At 44.9% G+C, this 18,427-nt stretch overlaps 1 protein-coding gene and 1 long non-coding RNA gene across 3 annotated transcripts in view; one reads left to right on the top strand and one right to left on the bottom strand.

The window, feature by feature from the left end:
- The window catches only part of syne2a (spectrin repeat containing, nuclear envelope 2a), a 57,457-nt gene that overhangs the window by 31,001 nt on the left and 8,029 nt on the right, over positions 1–18,427 (bottom strand). For both annotated transcript variants that reach the window (XM_030345848.1, XM_030345849.1), the window contains exons 10-37: positions 18,104–18,247; positions 17,321–17,452; positions 16,347–16,529; positions 15,243–15,380; positions 14,856–15,041; positions 14,302–14,424; positions 13,772–13,954; positions 12,984–13,085; positions 12,441–12,554; positions 12,002–12,187; positions 11,320–11,535; positions 11,024–11,151; positions 10,680–10,812; positions 10,342–10,434; positions 9,853–9,954; positions 9,427–9,594; positions 8,790–8,960; positions 8,531–8,680; positions 7,498–7,709; positions 6,157–6,292; positions 5,073–5,255; positions 3,736–3,885; positions 2,941–3,120; positions 2,448–2,603; positions 1,806–2,000; positions 1,306–1,479; positions 917–1,050; positions 264–459 (exon numbers count right to left, since the gene is read on the bottom strand). In XM_030345848.1, coding sequence (XP_030201708.1) covers positions 264–459; positions 917–1,050; positions 1,306–1,479; positions 1,806–2,000; positions 2,448–2,603; positions 2,941–3,120; positions 3,736–3,885; positions 5,073–5,255; positions 6,157–6,292; positions 7,498–7,709; positions 8,531–8,680; positions 8,790–8,960; positions 9,427–9,594; positions 9,853–9,954; positions 10,342–10,434; positions 10,680–10,812; positions 11,024–11,151; positions 11,320–11,535; positions 12,002–12,187; positions 12,441–12,554; positions 12,984–13,085; positions 13,772–13,954; positions 14,302–14,424; positions 14,856–15,041; positions 15,243–15,380; positions 16,347–16,529; positions 17,321–17,452; positions 18,104–18,247 — 4,368 coding nt within the window. The remainder of the gene's footprint in view (positions 1–263; positions 460–916; positions 1,051–1,305; positions 1,480–1,805; positions 2,001–2,447; positions 2,604–2,940; positions 3,121–3,735; positions 3,886–5,072; positions 5,256–6,156; positions 6,293–7,497; positions 7,710–8,530; positions 8,681–8,789; positions 8,961–9,426; positions 9,595–9,852; positions 9,955–10,341; positions 10,435–10,679; positions 10,813–11,023; positions 11,152–11,319; positions 11,536–12,001; positions 12,188–12,440; positions 12,555–12,983; positions 13,086–13,771; positions 13,955–14,301; positions 14,425–14,855; positions 15,042–15,242; positions 15,381–16,346; positions 16,530–17,320; positions 17,453–18,103; positions 18,248–18,427) is intronic.
- Positions 381–6,791, top strand: LOC115534694 (uncharacterized). The gene is made up of 2 exons (XR_003974357.1): positions 381–498; positions 6,207–6,791. It is a non-coding gene; the product is annotated as an uncharacterized LOC115534694 (long non-coding RNA).

Raw genomic sequence — 18,427 nt, 5'->3', positions numbered from 1 at the left:
CAGAATAGTCACAAAACACTGAACATCTAGATACTTTTAGCATCTGGTTGCAAGTGCATGCTTCCCATTCTTCACGGCAGGTGTAGGGGGGTAGGTATATACTGTATATATATATATCTATATATATAGGTGTGTGTGTGTTTGTGTGTGTGCTTGCGAAGTAAAACAAGGGGACCAAGAAGTTATAATCTCCTTGCTGGTTATATAAAGCCAGGAGCAAAACAAGGACAGCATCGAACAACCAAAAAGAAAGACAAGAGCACCTCGGTGGAGCCCCCACTGGTGTGTGCAACCCGATGTGGGGCGGGAGGGGCCTTCCGTGGCTCCTCCCACTGGAGCCGCGCCTGCTGCAGAGCCAGAGTGCAGCTGTCGCGCTGCTGCACGTAGCCCTGCCACAGGGCCAGCGTCTGGCCAGTCCCCCGGACGGCCGCCACCACCTCCAGCCTCGCCTCCTCCCACCTGCAGCCACCGGGACCGAGAGAAGGATCAGCATGGAAGGTAGGGGAGGGAGAGAGAGAGAGGGGGCGGGAGAGAGAGAGAGAGTGTGAGAGAGAGAGAGAGAGAGAGAGAGAGAGAGAGAGAGAGAGAGAGAGAGAGAGAGAGAGAGAGAGAGAGAGAGAGACAGAGACAGAGACAGAGACAGAGACCGAGAGAGAGAGAGAGAGACGGTCAGACCCACAGACAGACCAACAAACAGACCGGCAGAGAGGGAATAATTGCCAGAAGGCATTTTCAGCAATATTATTTAATGAGATTCTCTGGATTCAGCTCTCTAAAAAGTAGTTAAAAAGTTGCAGCTATGACTATGTTGGATTTTAAAGAACCTGTAACTTCTCCTTCTTAACACCATTGTGGAGTTCAATTAACATTTTATTTCCCTACAAATATTCTGCTAAACATTATCCCCGCTGCTGACCTTCTTTGCTCTCCTTCAATCCGCTCTTTGAGTAACCTGGCTGTGACGTCATTGACTTTTCCTTCCAGAGCCTGATATGATTGGTCCACTGCTACACACAGCTTGACCCCTTTCCCAGCACCCTCCTGCAGTTGCTGTGGAGGGAGGGATTTGCATTACTTTTTTGCAGATTCAAACATTGATCAAAGTTAGGATGAGTTAGTATGACTTGTAAAGACAAAGAGAGCAGAGAGCAGAAGAAGTTTTTGGTTTCACCCAATTTCTGAATATTTATGTTTATTTAGGATTTAAAAGTACATCAACTCTATTGAATCCTCTCAAAATGAGTATCGCCAACATGATGCATTCTGATGAACAAGCCCAACTGGTATACCATATATTTGGTTCACCTTAAGCTCCTCCAACTGCTTCTGGACTTGCTTGGGTGAGAATGCAGGTGTGTGCAGCAGCTGCTGCAGGACACAGCGCAGCCTGGTGGTGTAGAGGGAGACTTCGCTCAAATCTGTCTCCAATTGACTCCACTCAACCAGGATGCGTTCTAGAGCTGGTCGAAGAGCCTCCGCCTGCACATTGATAACACACGATACAAACATCTCACAACACTATAGTAAACACCACGCCATTGACAATCACATTTAAAACCTGGCTCATACTTTGCCAGGTTTTAAAGGTGTGTTTGGAAATGTATCTGCACTGTATAAATAAAGGCTAGTATTAGACTGTGTACTCTGAGCATAATGGAACATCCCAAAGAAGAGAAGGGAAAAAGAGGAAGGACATGTAGCACAACTTCCCAGTTCTTAAATGACTTTAGAAAGTATCACAAATCTCAATCCGTGTTCTTTAAAGTGCATCAGTAAAGCCCATTGGTTCAATTATTCATTAGTACCTTCTGGGTCAGCGCCATGCAGGCTTGAGTGGCGCCCACTACCCGTGAAGCAAACGCACTGTCCCTGGGATTCTCCTGCCGCTGCTGTGTCTCTTGCTCCTGCTGGGGGTCCTCCGGCTCACAAGCACGCAGCTCCTGCAGCTCCTGCAGCTCCTGCACTGTTGCCCTCACCTCCTTTTCTCTCCCCTCAATGGCCTTGGGGGAGAGGGGTGTTCAGCAATTCAAAGTGTAAACCAAATAGAGCAGTGGAATCCAACTGGTCTGGCCTTGGATCCCACATTGTCCCATGGTCATTAAGTCGCAATCCACTTTCACACATTTCAAACCAGGCAAATTTGTTTCTCAAACTGGCCTAGCAAACACACAGACAAAATGTCATCATGATCATGCCTTTTCAAACATGAATAAATAAACCAATATTTTCATCCCTGCAATCAAAGAACATTACTTTAGCAACAAAAAACAAAGTAAAAGTAAAAATATATGTATTATTTTAGCATTATACATTTTTTGGACGGCACACTTTCTTTGGACCACTTTTGGGTCGCGAACCACCAGTTGAGAAACACTGAAATAGAGATCCAAAAGAAAGGGAAAGAGACAAGCCTCTTTAACATGCGGGCGGCTGGGAGGGCGGTGTACCTGGCACTCGAGCAGGGCCTTGCGAGCCTCGGTTTGACTGGCGGGGCGATCCCACCGCTCCAACTCGGCAGCTTGACGTGCGAGCCAGTCACCAATACGCCCCAATCGCATTTCTCTGTGGGAGCACATGTGATGCATATCTCCCACCAAGCGGATCTATCGGGGAACAGAGGCAAATACTACACTAAGAACATGGGACTGGTTGGACTCCAGACAAGGCTTGTGTTATGGGAAACGTTCTGTCACTCGAGGACTGAACCCTCAAATCAATCCCGAGATTTTTGCTCGGTCAAGTGGGCTGCCGTAGTTTTTATGTTTTGTTGGACGATGTACGTTATTATGGCAGGGAACACGGGCTGGGATCCTTTCAGCCAATCCGAAAGATTGACTGCATTAACCAGTATTTAACCATAGGAACTGCTGACCTTAAGGTCTGATCATAGAGGGTGGGTGGATTCAGTAGAAAAAGCTGTTTTTACTGTGAGAAACGAACCTGACTCATTAGCTCCCCCTGTAGGCACGCCCAGCTCGAGCTGAGTTCGCCGATCGTCTCGGTGAAGAGAGTGCGTTCCCAACTGAACACGCAGATGTCTGCCGGATCTGCTTTTGGCGGCCCAGACTGCCACAGGAAGTCCAGCAACACCTGACCACAGCTCACGCCCACATTCAGCTCCTGAGGAATGATGAGGAAAAAAAAAACATACAACTAGTCTGAAAACAAACAAAACAAGCATTTGAAACAATGTAAGTGAAAGACAACAATTGTCCCACACAATATCTGAAAAGTGATGTTTGAAGCCTTGTTGACGATGGGCAATAAAATGTTACTGTTTCAATTCCAACTATGGAAATTCAGGTGCCACAGCAGAACATACAGAATAGTAGTTGTGAGAGAGAAGGCAGAAAAAAGCTGAAGAGAGAACTCCAACATTTTGAAATGCATTCACACAGATGTAGTGTAGCTAGCAATTGACAGGCAAGATTGATCCCCGAAACCAATCAGGGAAGAGATGCCCTGATTGGTAAGAAATGAGGCAGGACCAGTTCAAAATCTAAATCGGCTCATACAGAGTCAGGCACCGACAACCGGAACATATTCTCACATCACGTTTAACCATCCCTCAGCTGACGGATGGCAATGGCATTTCTCACAATTAACACTCAAACTGTAGCTCCTCAATTGTACCTAATCTCATCTTTAAAAATACATGCACACAAACCAAAGGGGATCATGTTGTGATTAGAGGAGGCTGATATAGAGGGTGTGTGGTGGAGGCGGCAGGGCTACCTGGAGGTGCTGTAGGGTGTCGGCCAGCTGGGAGGCATCTGTGGCCTGGAAGGCTTTCACCCTTTCCTCCCCAAGCCTGTTCTCCACCTTCTCCACCCAGCCCCGCAGGTCAGAGAGCAGCTCCGACGGGGGCCAGACAACCACGACCAGCTAGGGAAAGAACGAACGAAAGAAAGAACGAGAGAAAGAACGAAAGAAAGAAAGAAAGAATTTATTGTGTTTTTTTCGCAGTCGAGGCTGCCAGCAATGGCAGACAGATTCCCACACAGTTCCTCCGATCACCGGTGATGGATGGAGGGGGAATTAAAAATGCCCTTCTCTTCGTCTTTCTCTTTGAGATTCTGCCAGCACCGAAAGGGCCTTTGAGTTACACTCCCTTTTAATGAGGGGGAGATGTCTTTTTTCTATCAAATGTCCAATTATCTTTGAAAACAAACAGCGGACAGGGGAGAGCGGTTGTAATTCAGAGCCTGACAAGCTGTGGCCTTATCAAGTTTCCAAACTAATAAAACTGATGTGTAATCTGATCTGAACTCTACAGTGATGAAGCCAGGATCACTTTGAGGCCCATTTCCCGCCGATCCCTGGTCTAATCTCGAGGTCTGATTCAGTGTCTCATCTCATGGCTCTGATTCATGGTCTCATCTCAAGGTCGTCAGATTCATGGTCTTAACTCATGGTCTGATTCATGGTCTCAACTCAAGGTCGTCTGATTCATGGTCTGATTCATGTTCTCATCTCAAGGTCGTCTGATTCATGGTCTTAACTCATGGTCTGATTCATGGTCTCATCTCAAGGTCGTCTGATTCATGGTCTTAACTCATGGTCTCGTCTCAAGGTCGTCTGATTCATGGTCTTAACTCATGGTCTGATTCATGGTCTCATCTCAAGGTCTGATTCATGGTTTCATCTCAAGGTCTGATTCATGGTCTCATCTCATGGTCTGATTCATGGTCTCATTCTATGGTCTCATCTCACGGTCTGATTCATGGTCTCATTTCATGGTCTGATTCATGGTCTCATCTCATGTTCTCATTCATAGTCTCATATCGTGGTCTGATTCATGGTCTAATTTCATGGTCTAATTTCAAGGTCTGATTCATGTTCTCATCTCATGTTCTCATCTCATGGTCCGATTCATGGTCTGATTTATGTTCTCATCTCATGTTCTCATCTCATGTTCTCATCTCATGGTCTGATTCATGGTCTCATCTCATGGTCTAACTGGGAATAAATCATTGTTTTGTATTCCTTTTTTTATGAATACTGAAAATGTCATCAGCAAACTCAACCAAAAAGAGAGTTTAATGTTCAATTAATGATTTGATGGGCACTACCTGCTGCAGCCGTTCCTGGGCCTTGGCCAGGTCAGATGTATGCTGGCTCCAGGTGACTTCCAGCGCACTGAGCAGACCACGCAGCCAGGGACTGTCTGCCTCTCTCAAGCCCAGGAGGAGAGCTCCTTCCCTGGCTATAGATGCCTTCTGAGCCGCCCTGGCCTCCACCTCCATGGAGAAATCCTATTGGACAGGACAGCAATGACATTTTCAACTGTTCATCAATCAATTTATTAGATTACATATTGTTTAGGTCATTCCATACCATATCCACCAATATTTAAAAATATGTGTATGTATTAGGGTGGTCAATAGGTTGAGTTCATGATCACATCGAGTCTTTTCATCATTATTGATGCATTAAAAATATCAAACAAACTAAATGGAGGCCTGCTCACATTAGCCAGACTAAGCCGGCATGGCCAAACATCTAGTTGGACAACTTTATCGGCCAAGATAGAAGAATTTTGAGCAACCAAAAATTCACACACACTTGCACACAAACACACACACACACACAAACCCAATGCAGATTTTCAGATGGGTTGAATGTGAAAGCGATTGATGATAAAAAAACGATGCATTCAACATCTGCTTCAACTTTAGCAGCAGATGCGAGTAACTCGCACTAAAAGACAGATTGTGATTTCAAAGGTTAGCCTGAATCTCAATGTCTTTATTGGACAGAGATTCGTTAGATCTCTGTCCGATGAACACAGATTTAAAAATTAAGACATTTCTCTATCCTCTATCCCTGGACCCCAAATCTACTGAGCCTCTGTTTTGCAGTTCCCTAGATGCTCCTGCCTTGCGTTAAAAACATCTTCAAGCTATCTTTGTTACATACGTAGAATGGGTTAACTGGGTACATTTTTGGTACTTGGTCCTTATTGTACCGACAGCGGTACATTGTTTAACTTTCTTATGACAAATGGACTTATTGTAAGTCGCTTGGGATAAAAGTGTCAGCTAAATGGCCTAAGTGTAAAATGTGAATGTAAAAAAACAACATCCTTATCCCAACACCAGTTGTTCCCTTGGGGGTGTTCAGGTTAAGACGTTGTTTTTTTTCAGTTGTTTTTACCAGGAGCTGGGTGAGGTGGCTGTGAATGTTGCTCTCCTTCCCCCCTGCAGCGCTGTCGGCCAGCCCACACCACGTCTCCAGTGGCCCTCGGACCCCCGCCAGCCACTCCCCCAGAGATTGGCTCTCGCTCTGCAGTCTATCGAAGGGGGGGAGAGGGGGAGAGACTCAGACATTAAGCACTCAGCCAGCAGAGTGGACCAAGGGGGCAAAACTATGGAACCTCTTGCCCACTAGTCTAAAACTAGAGACTAACAGCAACACTATTAACAGAGAACTTAAACAACGGCTCAAATCAAATCAACAGTGCTCACACAAATAATTTACAACTGGTTTATTGTTTGATCATGCTGCCTTTGTTTTTCTCTACGTAGCCTATATATATATATATATTTGACTCATTATATTGCTGCTCTGTACTCTACTGTATACTGCATTTTTACTCTTTTTAATTATCACTATCAGTTTTTTATCAGTATTTGATCTTGTTTCTGTCTTGTTTAGTTTCTTTTGTTGTTTTCAAAAAGCCTCCTGTGGACAGGTGTTGTAAACTAGCATTTATGCTAATACACTGTAAACAATGCATCTGGTTCGTCCAATGACATTGTCATGTCCAAATAAAATCTACTATAACCTACTATGACCGTTCCCTCTTTACAGAGGACAGAAATGAGCTACGAGTCACATGTAGGGTGCATTAGTGGGAATGACTTGATGTCATTGAAAAGGGTAAGTCAAGCCCCTTTTTCAGCTAGATTCAGCCACCAGGAGTTTAAAAATAAATGCACTTTGGCTGGGAGCGCAGGCACATGTTATTCCCATGGTTACGACCCATGGCAACTTTGGGATACTTATTTAACTTAGAACCTGTGGGCGCCTCATATGGTCCTTGCGGGCGACCTTTGTAACCGCAGGCACTGTGTCGGTGACGGTTAGCTATTGCCACGTTTTAACAAAACATATTTGGGTTCACTGCCCCTTTAAGAGTGTTAATGGAATGGTGGAAGTGTTCTGGTTGACATGAATTTAATTACAGTTTGTTTGCTTTCTGAATTCATCTTCTCTTGCCAAAGTAAAATGAATATTTCTGGGATGTGCCATATTTGTGAAGCTAGGACATTTACTGCAATGAATGAAAACTCTGGGGGAGTAATGTACAACTCAGGTTGGAACATTAAAATAAAATAATCTTTCCAAAGTCAATTTCTTTTGCTATAATTAGCTGCAAATTTTATGCGCAATAAACAACCTTGGTCTGAATTATTTAAAATGAGGTAACATGTTCACCGGCTACTGTTCCAGTGTCTACGGGCTATGGTCTGCTTCCCCTCTGATCTGTCTCACCTGGCCCAGCTCCGCTGAATCTCCTGGCAACGCCTGATCTCCTGCTCTGTCCGCCTTTGGATGCTCCGCCACTGCAGCTCCAGAGCTCCCCCTGTTGGGCCGACTGAGGTACTGCCTTCTGCGTCGGTTGGCGGCGGAAGCACCAATAGCTGTCTCTGGTCTAGCAGACAGCCCAAGGCCGCCCTGCTCTGCTCCAGCTGGACTAGCACGTCCTAGGAGGAAACAGTAAGAGGCTCTTAAAGTGGGTGTCTAACGGATTACCTTACACATAAAACACAGACATACAGGCAGCTAGGTGCGACAGAATGGCGATGTTCTTATGAAAACCTCCTTCTATATGAGGAGAGACCTCTCAATTGAAACCTGGCCTGTCGTAGTATCGTAGGGTCAGAGGGAAATAAATGAAGCTAGGGAGTTAATAGGTCGTATGTACATGTTTTTTGGTCGTTTTAAGTTCAGTCCCTATATTAACAAAAGTTCTACAGTAAGAACACTGGCGAAGAAGAAGGTAAGATAAGAGAAGCATTACTCATGTCACTCAGCCCATCCATAAAAATGTTTCCTTTTTTCACAGAAAAGGCAGAGAAACAAGGACTGAAATAGGCATTATCATCATCATCATCATCATCATCATCGAGTAGAGGAACACAGCGTTCTCTCATCGGGTCGGCGGATGCCATTTTGCTGAGAACGAGGTCTTTTAGGACCTGGTGTCTGAAAGAAAAATGTTCTATTACAGAGAGACAATTGGGGTATCTGTAGGACATCTGTGCTGAGACCAGCGCTCCCCACCGTCTCTCTGTGCTCTTCATCACCGGTAATGACCTTGAGTTTAGACTCACACACAAAAAAATCCTAAGATGAGCAAGTGTGAATGCAGCCCACGTGACGTATGGCGTCCAATCTCACACTGGCCAGTGCAGTGGCGTCTAACAGCAGTGTGATTGAGGGTTTTTTTTCTTCTCCAAAAGCGACGGTGAAACTGAACCAGTGAACAACGTCTCACGGTGAGCGACGCCGGGACGGGGTGTACCTCGCAGGCTCCGACTCGTGTCCGCACATGCTCCACAGAGTACAGCTCCGAGTCGTCCTCCCCCTCCGGCGGTCCCGCGCTCGCCACGCCGTCCAACTCCTCCAGCAGCGCGCCCATCCGGCCACGCCCCCCCTCCCACTCGCTGCTGGCCTGTTGAAACAAACCGGTGACTCAGCGGCGGAGATGGTGCGCTGCGTTACCATGGTTTGAAGGTATGTTTGTGTGTAGCCTTAAACACAACCACGACACTGTGTCGAACCTGAAGTGTGCTTTGCGATGTGACTTCCTGATCCAGCGCATGTTGCAGCACCGCTCTGGCCCTGAGCTCCAGCTGGGCCCAGACAGCCTCCTCAGTACCCTCCAGGGCCTGTGGCTCTCGCTGGAACACATGCTGCGCCACGGCCAACTGGGTTCCCAGAACCCGCAAGAACTTTGGTATCAAAGGACAGGAAACACGTTGAGTCAAAAGAGTGTGTTTCATGGTTTAAAGGACAAAGTCCCTTTCTATAAGTAGGCGAGGGCTCCCTTTCCCGGAAAAAAAACAAACCAATGCATTTCTATTACCCTTTTTGAATGTTGTATATTCTAAGAAACAGTAAAAGTGATGAAAGCCTGTCCCCCTGGCAAGACTTAAGATGATTGAAGACCACGGGATGGTCCTGTACACATTGTAACTGTGGAGCTTTCGTCTGGAGGAGACAATCCATTATATATCGACCTGTACACATTTTAACTGTGGAGCGATCGTCTGGAGGAGACAATCCTTTATACATCAACCTGTACACAAACTGTGGAGCTTTGGTCTGAAGGAGACATCCTTTATACATCGACCTGTACACATTTTAACTGTGGAGCTTTGGTCTGAAGGAGACATCCTTTGGGTTATGTGTGCATACTTTGCTTCTGGAGGGGAGATGCAGACTTTGTCCGTGGCCAGTCCGCCATGCTCTTGTGCGTCCGTCTCCCAGGTCTAATAAGCATGTTAATCTGTGCAGGAACGAGCTGGAAATCCGCCGTAGCTCAGACTGTTCCTCAGGGGCCATTTCGGAGGTCCCCTCGAGCCACTGGAGAATGAAGAAGTAAAGAAAATGGATACACGATGCTAAAGAAAGAAAATGTGACTAGACATTTAGGAATGTTTGAAATGCACCCTTACATGTGGCACGAATGCATGCAAGCATGCTGGCACGCACACACACACACACACACACACACACACACACACACACACACACACACACACACACACACACACACACACACACACACACACACACACACACACACACACACACACACACACACACACAAACGCTGGTTACCTCCAAACTAGGCACAGACTTGAGAGTGGGGTGTGGTTCACTCCGTCCAATATCAAAGTCCTCCACCAACCAAAGCAAGCTGTCTGTGTGCCTCATACCAATCTGAGTCATATGGAAACATAAAAATGAATCCCAACCCTTAATCCCGAAGCACACGGGCGTGTCGGGACAAACCCGGTATCATAGTTTTTTTTTTTTACGTCCAAAATAATTCTCTACCCAAAAAGCAAGCGGACAAAATACAAAATTGAAACATTTGTGCTCCATGTGCTTTGCTAAATAATTATTTATCAGTAACACATCATCAAATATAAGATAAATCACAATGTAAATATCCATGAATCCCATGTTGACATCAAAACCTGTTGACCTAAATTTCTGACTCTGCTAAAGATAAATAAGACAAGCAATTTGAACAAGCTTAAACAAGCAATTTGTAAAGTCATTGGAAATATCAAATTCAGGTGATTTAAGGTGAATCCAAGGTACCTCTCTTTCCATTGTACAGACAAATTCCTGAAGCATAATTGTAGCCTCCTGGGATTCCTGTGGCACACCTGTCTCCTCTCGCCTCTCCTCGACCTACACAAGCAGATCACAGGGAATACATCATCCTCACAGAGCAAACAGGACACACAACTCAGGTTCTCCATCAAGGCTCTACTTTAGACCTCCGTTCAAATTTTAACAACTGTAATCAAAATTGTCCTTTAATTTCTTGTGACATTGTGGAGCACGCGGAGACACTGACATTTCCATTGAGTTTCAGAATTTTTTTTTGCATGACTTGAGAAAATAGTTTAAGTGGGTGTTTGTTGTGCATTCACCTGTTCCACATCCTCTCTGTTTCTGCTGTGGATCACAGCTCTGAGGTTGTGAGAGATCTCGGCAGAGACAGTGTTTCGCTTCTGCTCGTCTTCTTCTTCTCGTTGTGCTTCTTCTTCGTCATCATTGGACATCCTTTAGAAACACGGAAGTAGGGACGGAATGAATGAGGCAGAGAAGTGAAAGAGTTACACCAAAGCAGGGTAATTTATGCAAACATTGAGTTTAGTTTTTACAAACAGGGTAAATGTGAAACGTGCAAAATGACACATAACATTATATGCATTGAAAACTGAATAAGACAATCCATTGCAGATAAAAATAAGATGATTTCTGAGTCATTCACCCTGGTTTATGGTCCTGCATTGCATCATGGGTTTGTGTCTTTGCGATATCTTCTACATCCACCACACTGCCCAGAGTGGCCCCGGCCTTAATGTCTGCTCTGGGATCAATAACCTCATCCTGGGTCACCTGGGTGGAGATAAGACAAAGAGGTTGGGGAATGGTGTGCTTAGGTTTGATGCTTTATGAAAGAAGATAGTATGGTAGGTGGGTTGATATTCCCCTCTTTGTGAGCCCCCTCTGTTGAAAGTGTCCGCAACCGAAAAAATACAGGGCTCTTCTATCTCAAGCTTTTACCAAGTCTTGGTGAGAGGTCAACGATCCAGTGAGACGTTCGGGCCTGTTCCGTGATGCGTTCACGGATGGTCCTCTGGCTGTGAAGGCATTTGGAGTTCTTGCGGCAAGAAACCCTGGTGCATCAACTGCCAAAGACTGCTGTGGATCTACGCGTTGACACGTCTCATCGATGTACGGTGAGTGTCTGTGCTCATCTGACACCATGGCGGGGTTCGACTGGTTGAGAAAAAAGGGAGGGTCCGCACACTGTTTAAATGCTCCAGAAGTGGATTTATTAACAGGCAACGCTTCGATCGCTTGGGTTCTTCATCAGGCATTGAAAACAATGGGTGAGATGACTTCTATCACATGACCCGAATGGGGACACCTGTCTAATCAACAGGGCGTACCCAAAAAAGTGTCAAATGGCAAAACATGCACCTGAAGGTACTGGCTCACATGCATTGCATAAAACCATAAGAGTAAATGACGCATCAAGAAAAGATAAATAAATAATAAAATATAAAGAGAAATAATAGAAAATAATTAATAATAAAGAACAAATAATAATCGTAATTATAATAATAATAATAATAAAACATTAATAACATTAATGATAATAATAATAATATTAATAATAACAATATAACATTTTCTGGTTGTCAGGAGTAATGCGGGCCGCTTGTGCTTCAGCCTTAGTTACCATAGCAGCAAGACTGGTCTCTGTGTTGGACACAAGCCTGGGTTCAATAGCCAGCGGTAATCCAGTTTCTTCCCCTGACGCTGCTCTATCAGCACCAACCATCGCAGGCCAGGACCCGTCCCGCGTGGTGGTGGTTAAGATCGGCTCTGCTTCAGGCCAAGGCTGCCAGGCCACACTCCAAGGAGCCTTCAAAACAATGGAACAATGCAAGACAGGCTCAGTAACACCTGAAACATCACAACATCCACAACACCAAACCTAGCAACTGCTGATCGCTAATGGCCAAACACACACACAGGCACACACACGCACACATATTATGGGCTCACGCACACACGTCATGCGCACACAAATACACATGTAATGCACACACACACACACACACACACACACACACACACACACACAAAGAAACTATCCAAGGTGAAGCCTTAAGTACCGGCTCGTCTTGGAGTGGTTGAGTTCCAGGAATATCCTTAGCGTCTCCAAGGCATCGGGCAGTGTCTGCATCTGTCTCCATATCCTGTAGTTGAATAAAGCTCTCTTCGGGGTCCTAATAAAGGGCATTATTGTGTTATTATGTGTTATTATGAGCCTTTTATATATGTGTGTGTGTGTGTGTGTGTGTGTGTGTGTGTGTGTGTGTGTGTGTGTGTGTGTGTGTGTGTGTGTGTGTGTGTGTGTGTGTGTGTGTGTGTGTGTGTGTGTGTAATTGAGTGAGTGTGTGCGTGTGATCTCTATAAGGGTGAAACAGCTGTTTTTTTTAAGTGTGCTTTGTACAGACTTCTGTTAAGTACTAAATAGTCCATAAACATTTGACCATTCATACCATGATAAAGCAATGAATAGCATCAACAGCCATGCATTTCATTCAATACTTGCGAATAAGAGAGAAGTAAAACCATGCATTCTTCCTAGTTCAAAACCTTTAAAATATATGTAACATGTCAGCAGGTCCTGGTGTGAAGGTGTGGATCTTCACCTCTGGGAGACTGCATGTGAGGGTTTCAGAGGAGGACGAATGGTACCGCTGCTCCACGCCCTCACCCTCCTCTTCCTCAGAGCTGAGTACCTCAACAGGGCCCTGATTCCAATAGAGAGGGCAATAGAGTTGGTTAGGAGATGGGTGTTAGCGTTGTCTGCTCATAAGAACCAGTTCAGTCAAGTTACTTCATACCGTCCTGTTAAGGAGTTGTTTTTCTGAATAAATATAACTCAAACCTGTCAGGAGCTGTAGTTATGTGCATTTACGTGGTAAATTAACCCTTAAAACATTTGCTGGGCCAGCTGAGATAATGATGTTATGATGCATTTCTGGTTGTTAGGCACATAAGGCAAACATTTCACCAGGCAGACATCAATCCCAGATAAGAGTTGGCAAAGGATCAAGGTCACCACGTCTTTATCTTATATAAACACAATTATTAAAGAGATATATTCAAATAGTACAATTATTATGTTATCAAGAATGTATTAAGTTCTCTGTTTTTACCATCCAGTTTAAACAATTATGGTGAGAGAGAATGGACGTTTATGTCTCCATCCTCCACAATATATGGATCGAGAGTGAGTTTTGACAACAAAGTTAAACGAGTAAAAAAGTTCACAATGGTTGAAAAAAAGTTTTGTGAGTTAAGTCATTCTATGATAAGAAAAACTATAAAAAATTGGCAAGTGGCTAATGATATAGCCTCAGTAGCAACTGCAAGTGTTCTATAGAGGATGTGCAATACGTTTTTGTTTTATTACACAAAACACTCCATGGTGTACCTCCTGCAGTGTGCCCTGCCGCTGGGTCCACTCCTGCAGCTCCTGGAGGGACTGCAGCAGCAGCTGTGCCCTGGGGAAGACGGTGAGCGTGTCCAGCGCCCCTGCTGGGAGCTGCAGCTCGCCCTTGCACTGCTCAATCTCCTCCAGGGTCCCCTGCATGGACTGTAGGTTGTCCAGGATCACCTTGAGATGAGAGATGAGAGATGGGACATATAAGTATACATATAAAGCTTTGATAGTTCTTTTTGATAAGGCTTTCTCAGTGCTTCTCTTTTTAGTGGAAGTTCAACCACTGAGATGTATTGTATGAGGGATACACTAATATTGATAGGATGTGAGTAATATTGACAACAATTTATTTAGGGATTTAGAAAGCTGTGCATAACACCTTACGGTGTTATGCACAGCTTTCTAAATCCCAAAATAAATTGGGATTCCACATGGATGAAAACATGATCATATGTCATTCCTCCTAATGAAAACCGATCACGTAGCAGGGTGAAATGAGGGAACCAAACAGAGTGCCTCACCTGTCGGCTTTCGAGGCACTCTGCCTCTGAGATGTTCCTGCTGCTCATGGTGGTTAAAATGGATCTGATCTTCGTCGCATTCTTTTCCATAGTCTTCACCTCTAATTCCATGGCATCAATTTCCTGGAAAATAAATTAAGTGTTATTGTTATTTTTCTTAAATAGAAACAAATTCTGAATAAATTCTGCCACAGTTTTTTTCAATGTGAATTGCATTTTTGTAGTTAACAATAATGTGTATTCATGCTCACATACGATGCTTAAAGCAAAGCACAGGATAAACACAAACAAGTTTGAGGGTCCTGGTCATACTTCTCAATAAGGGTACATTAATTAACCAGTAATGAACATTAGTTAATGCAGTAATAAGCATTCTTATACAGCATTGGCAAAGGGTTAGGTGTATTAGGGTAGGGTCCTACCCTATCAAATGTATTTATCTAACATGAAGACCATCACATTAGTAAACATGAAGTTAATTCCAGCTAGACCATTAGTTAACAGTTAACTGACGTGTAGTTTTTCTTTGGACTGCGTTAACGAAGGGCTCTTACTGTGGCAATGTGCAGGAGCTGCTCCATGGGCTCGTACACATTGTGCTGCATGCCCTCCACCTGGCGCTCTGTCCAGGCCAGCCTCTGCTCCAGCGCTCTGGTGTCCCAGACCGCAGACATCACCTGGAACAGCAGCCCCAAGCTCCCAAGGGTGGCTCTGGTCCTCTCCGAGTCTTCAAGGACCAGCTAGGATAGTGTCACACAAACAATAGTATTCATGTACGCGCTGCAAGCATTTATCATGGGCGGTTTTCATTTTTTTTATTTTAATTCAGAAGCATCACAATGTTTTTCCACCAACTCCATTGCAATCTCAGGTCATTGTAGACCATTCTGGTCTATTCTTTCAAGCCCTCCTGACCCGAACCCTTGTGACTGGAGACAGACCTGGAGGGACTTGGCATGGCTGTGGAGGCTCCTGGCTGTAGAGTAAGTACAGGGAGCACTGATCCACGACTGAGCGTCCCCGAGCCAACAGGTGGCGCTGTGCAGGATGTCCTCAAACTCCTGAAGGAAGGCCGGAATCTGGAGCAATCATAAAAAAATATTTATTACAATAATTTTTCAATTGATTGTAATTCATCTTACCGTCATGTAAGCATTTTTATCTGCTTCCTTTTTGGATGACAAAATGAAATAATTTCTCATTGGGCCTGAAGTGAAGAAACTCATTTATTTTCCCAATTGAACTTTAACCAATTTTCAAAAAATGGGACCCAACAAAAACAAAACAAAAAAAAACAACCCTTTAAACGTTCCTTTGCATGCAATTCATGATCACAAAGGGAGACCACGAGAGAGACGTAATTAGGGCTTTTTTCGATTTGCACATCATGTATCTCATGGAAAAAAAGTGCATAATGAAGGTTAACTTAAATTAACCCAAAAATATGTGCTTTTTCTCTTGCTTGCTCTCTAACAAATCACACTTTGCATTAATAGTCTGGGCGATCGTGCCATTTCACTATCTTTCACTTCAAATTAGTTTCCATCCATCCGGTTGCTGGATTCGAGGAATCTGTAATTGCGTAATTGGCTTACAGCAAACACAACTTTTCCCAGTGGGAAGATTAGCTAAAACATCTCGCCCTGGGAACCAATGTTCTTGGAAAAAGTGGCGATAAAGTTTTCAAATCCAAACCGTGTAGAAAACAAACCTCCATTTACACAAAGAAGTATCTTTGTGACAAATATCTCCATAAAAAAAACAGGAAACATGGCATAACTCGCATTTATGTAACATTGTAGGAGTGCGTGATCCGTGATCAGAGAGGGAGAGACTGGGCTGGCCCGTTGGCTCATCGGCTCAGCGTGTACCACATGCTCAGCCCTGACCGCAGCGACCCGGGTTTGAATCCTGCCCGGGGTCAGTGGCTGCATGTCCTCCCCTCTATCTCCCAGACCCTCCTATCTATCCCACTCTATTAAAAAGCATAAAAATGCAACAACAAAAAAAGAGGCGGAGACTCATGTGAGGGGGCGTGTCCTGACCCGGGCCAGGAAGGCGGTGCGCTGCTCGGCCAGCTGGGCCGTGTCCTGGTAGAGCTGCAGGGGCCCGCTGAGCCGGTCCATGAGGAGGTGGCCCTGCTGGGGGCGCTCCTCTGCCAGGTCCTGGGCCTCGCTCTCCAGGACCCCCAGCCGGCTGTGCTGTGTGTCCAGCTCGTCCCACACGTGCTGCAGGGGGTGGGGGGGGGGTCAGACACACAGAACACAAAGAAACACTTCCTTATGCTGATGTGGGCTTAAGGTGCGTTCACACCCAACCTGAGCAGAATATTCTACTTGTTTGAAAAGTTTGTGGTGGGTACGAGCAGCCTCGTGATTCCAGCCATTTTGTGATGCCGGCTTGACTGGCAAAAAAAATCGTCTTTGTATTGAATTTGCATGTATTCGCGACGTGCATTGGTGTGAACGCAGCATTAGGGATAGGAGGAGCCCTTTCAGTGGGATTTCCTTAGCAAAAGGTCAAAATTGTACGCATCATATTGTCTTATGGGCTCTTTGTGACTTTATGTATACAAAATTTGAAGACACACTGACACGCGAGGCAATGACATGCATTTAGCATGGGACCAAGGGTCAGAATTGAACCTGCGGTCACTCAAAGGTGTACTGCCTGTGTGGTTATTCCATTGTATATATATTTAAACGGGCGATTAATATATGTTTGTTTTCATAACCTAAGTATAGGACATAGCATTTCAATAGGTAATGTTGGTTTCCTGAAACAAACAAAGGAGAGATATGGCACAGAGGTTCAGCTAATTTATTTGCTGTTGAATAGTAGGGTCTACTAGAATAGACTACTGAAAGCCCCGCGATAGCATGTACTCACTTAGCGTATAAGGTTCAAACTAAGCCGTCTTTAAGTGCTTTGCAATAACATACTGTGACACATACTGTGGAAGTGTCAATAGTAGCACCCCCTTTGTTAAAGAGGGAAGCGCAAACACCCAAACACACACCTTGAGCTTGTCTTGAGCTTCGGGGAAGGAAGGACTTCTGGTGTCCAGCAGCGTCTTCAGCGCCTCCAGGGAGACGCTGACCTCCAGCGCACTGCTGCTCAGCTTATGGAACGGATCGCTCCTCTCCAAGAGCTACGCCAGGGTTACCACACACACACACAAACACACACACACACACACACACACACACACACACACACACACACACAGACACACACACACACACACACACACAGACACGCTCACACACACACACACACACACACACACACACACACACACACACACACACACACACACACACACATTAAGACACACACACACACCCACACACACACACACACACACATTAAGACACACACACACATTCTTGTATAGGAAATAACAGAAGTAAAATATTACTAGATCCAATGAATATAGACATGCAGCACAACATATATCGAAATAACCCAAGCGAGTCAATACTGGAAAAACTCACACAATCCTGTTCATTGAGTTTTGTTCCCATTCCAAATAAAGAGTTCATACATGCAAAATGACTTTCTGCTCTCTGCACCATGACAAGAGCAGAGCATGGCTTATACAGGCTCCAGATAATCTCTCTAATGAAGGTCAACGATTCATTTTGTTGTTATTAATCATTAACATTAAATAATTGTTGTTTTGTTGTTGAAAATGTTTTAGGGCAAGCCCAAATGTAAGACACACATTACAATTGGTGGGAGTGGGGGGGAGGTTGGCATCTCTTTGAGTGCGGTGCAGTCGAATGGCGGGCCACCCTACCTTCTCCTCCGCTGTCCGAACGGCGTGCTGGGCTTCACCGAGCCGTCGGCCAATGTCTGCAGGCACCTCTGGGTACCTGCTGCCCAGCTCCTCACCGACCCTGCAGAGTTTAGCCCTCTGCAAAGCTAAGACCTGCCTGGCGTCCTGCCAAATTGAAAACATGGGTAGGATAGAGTAGGAGCTGTACAGACAAATATAAGTTTATGCCTAAAAACAACAATATTTGCTTGGCAGTACTGCAATTAATTCTGCCCAACGGGGGAAAAAACAGCTCTAAAAGGGAAATTGTGTCAAATTGGTGGTCATGTGGGGGTTTGCATGTAA

The sequence above is a fragment of the Gadus morhua genome, chromosome 21 (genome assembly GCF_902167405.1).
Source record: "Gadus morhua chromosome 21, gadMor3.0, whole genome shotgun sequence".
Taxonomy (NCBI): Eukaryota; Metazoa; Chordata; class Actinopteri; order Gadiformes; family Gadidae; genus Gadus; species Gadus morhua.
The sequence above is the reverse complement of the archived record's forward strand: the minus strand, read 5'-3'. Positions and strand labels throughout refer to the sequence as shown.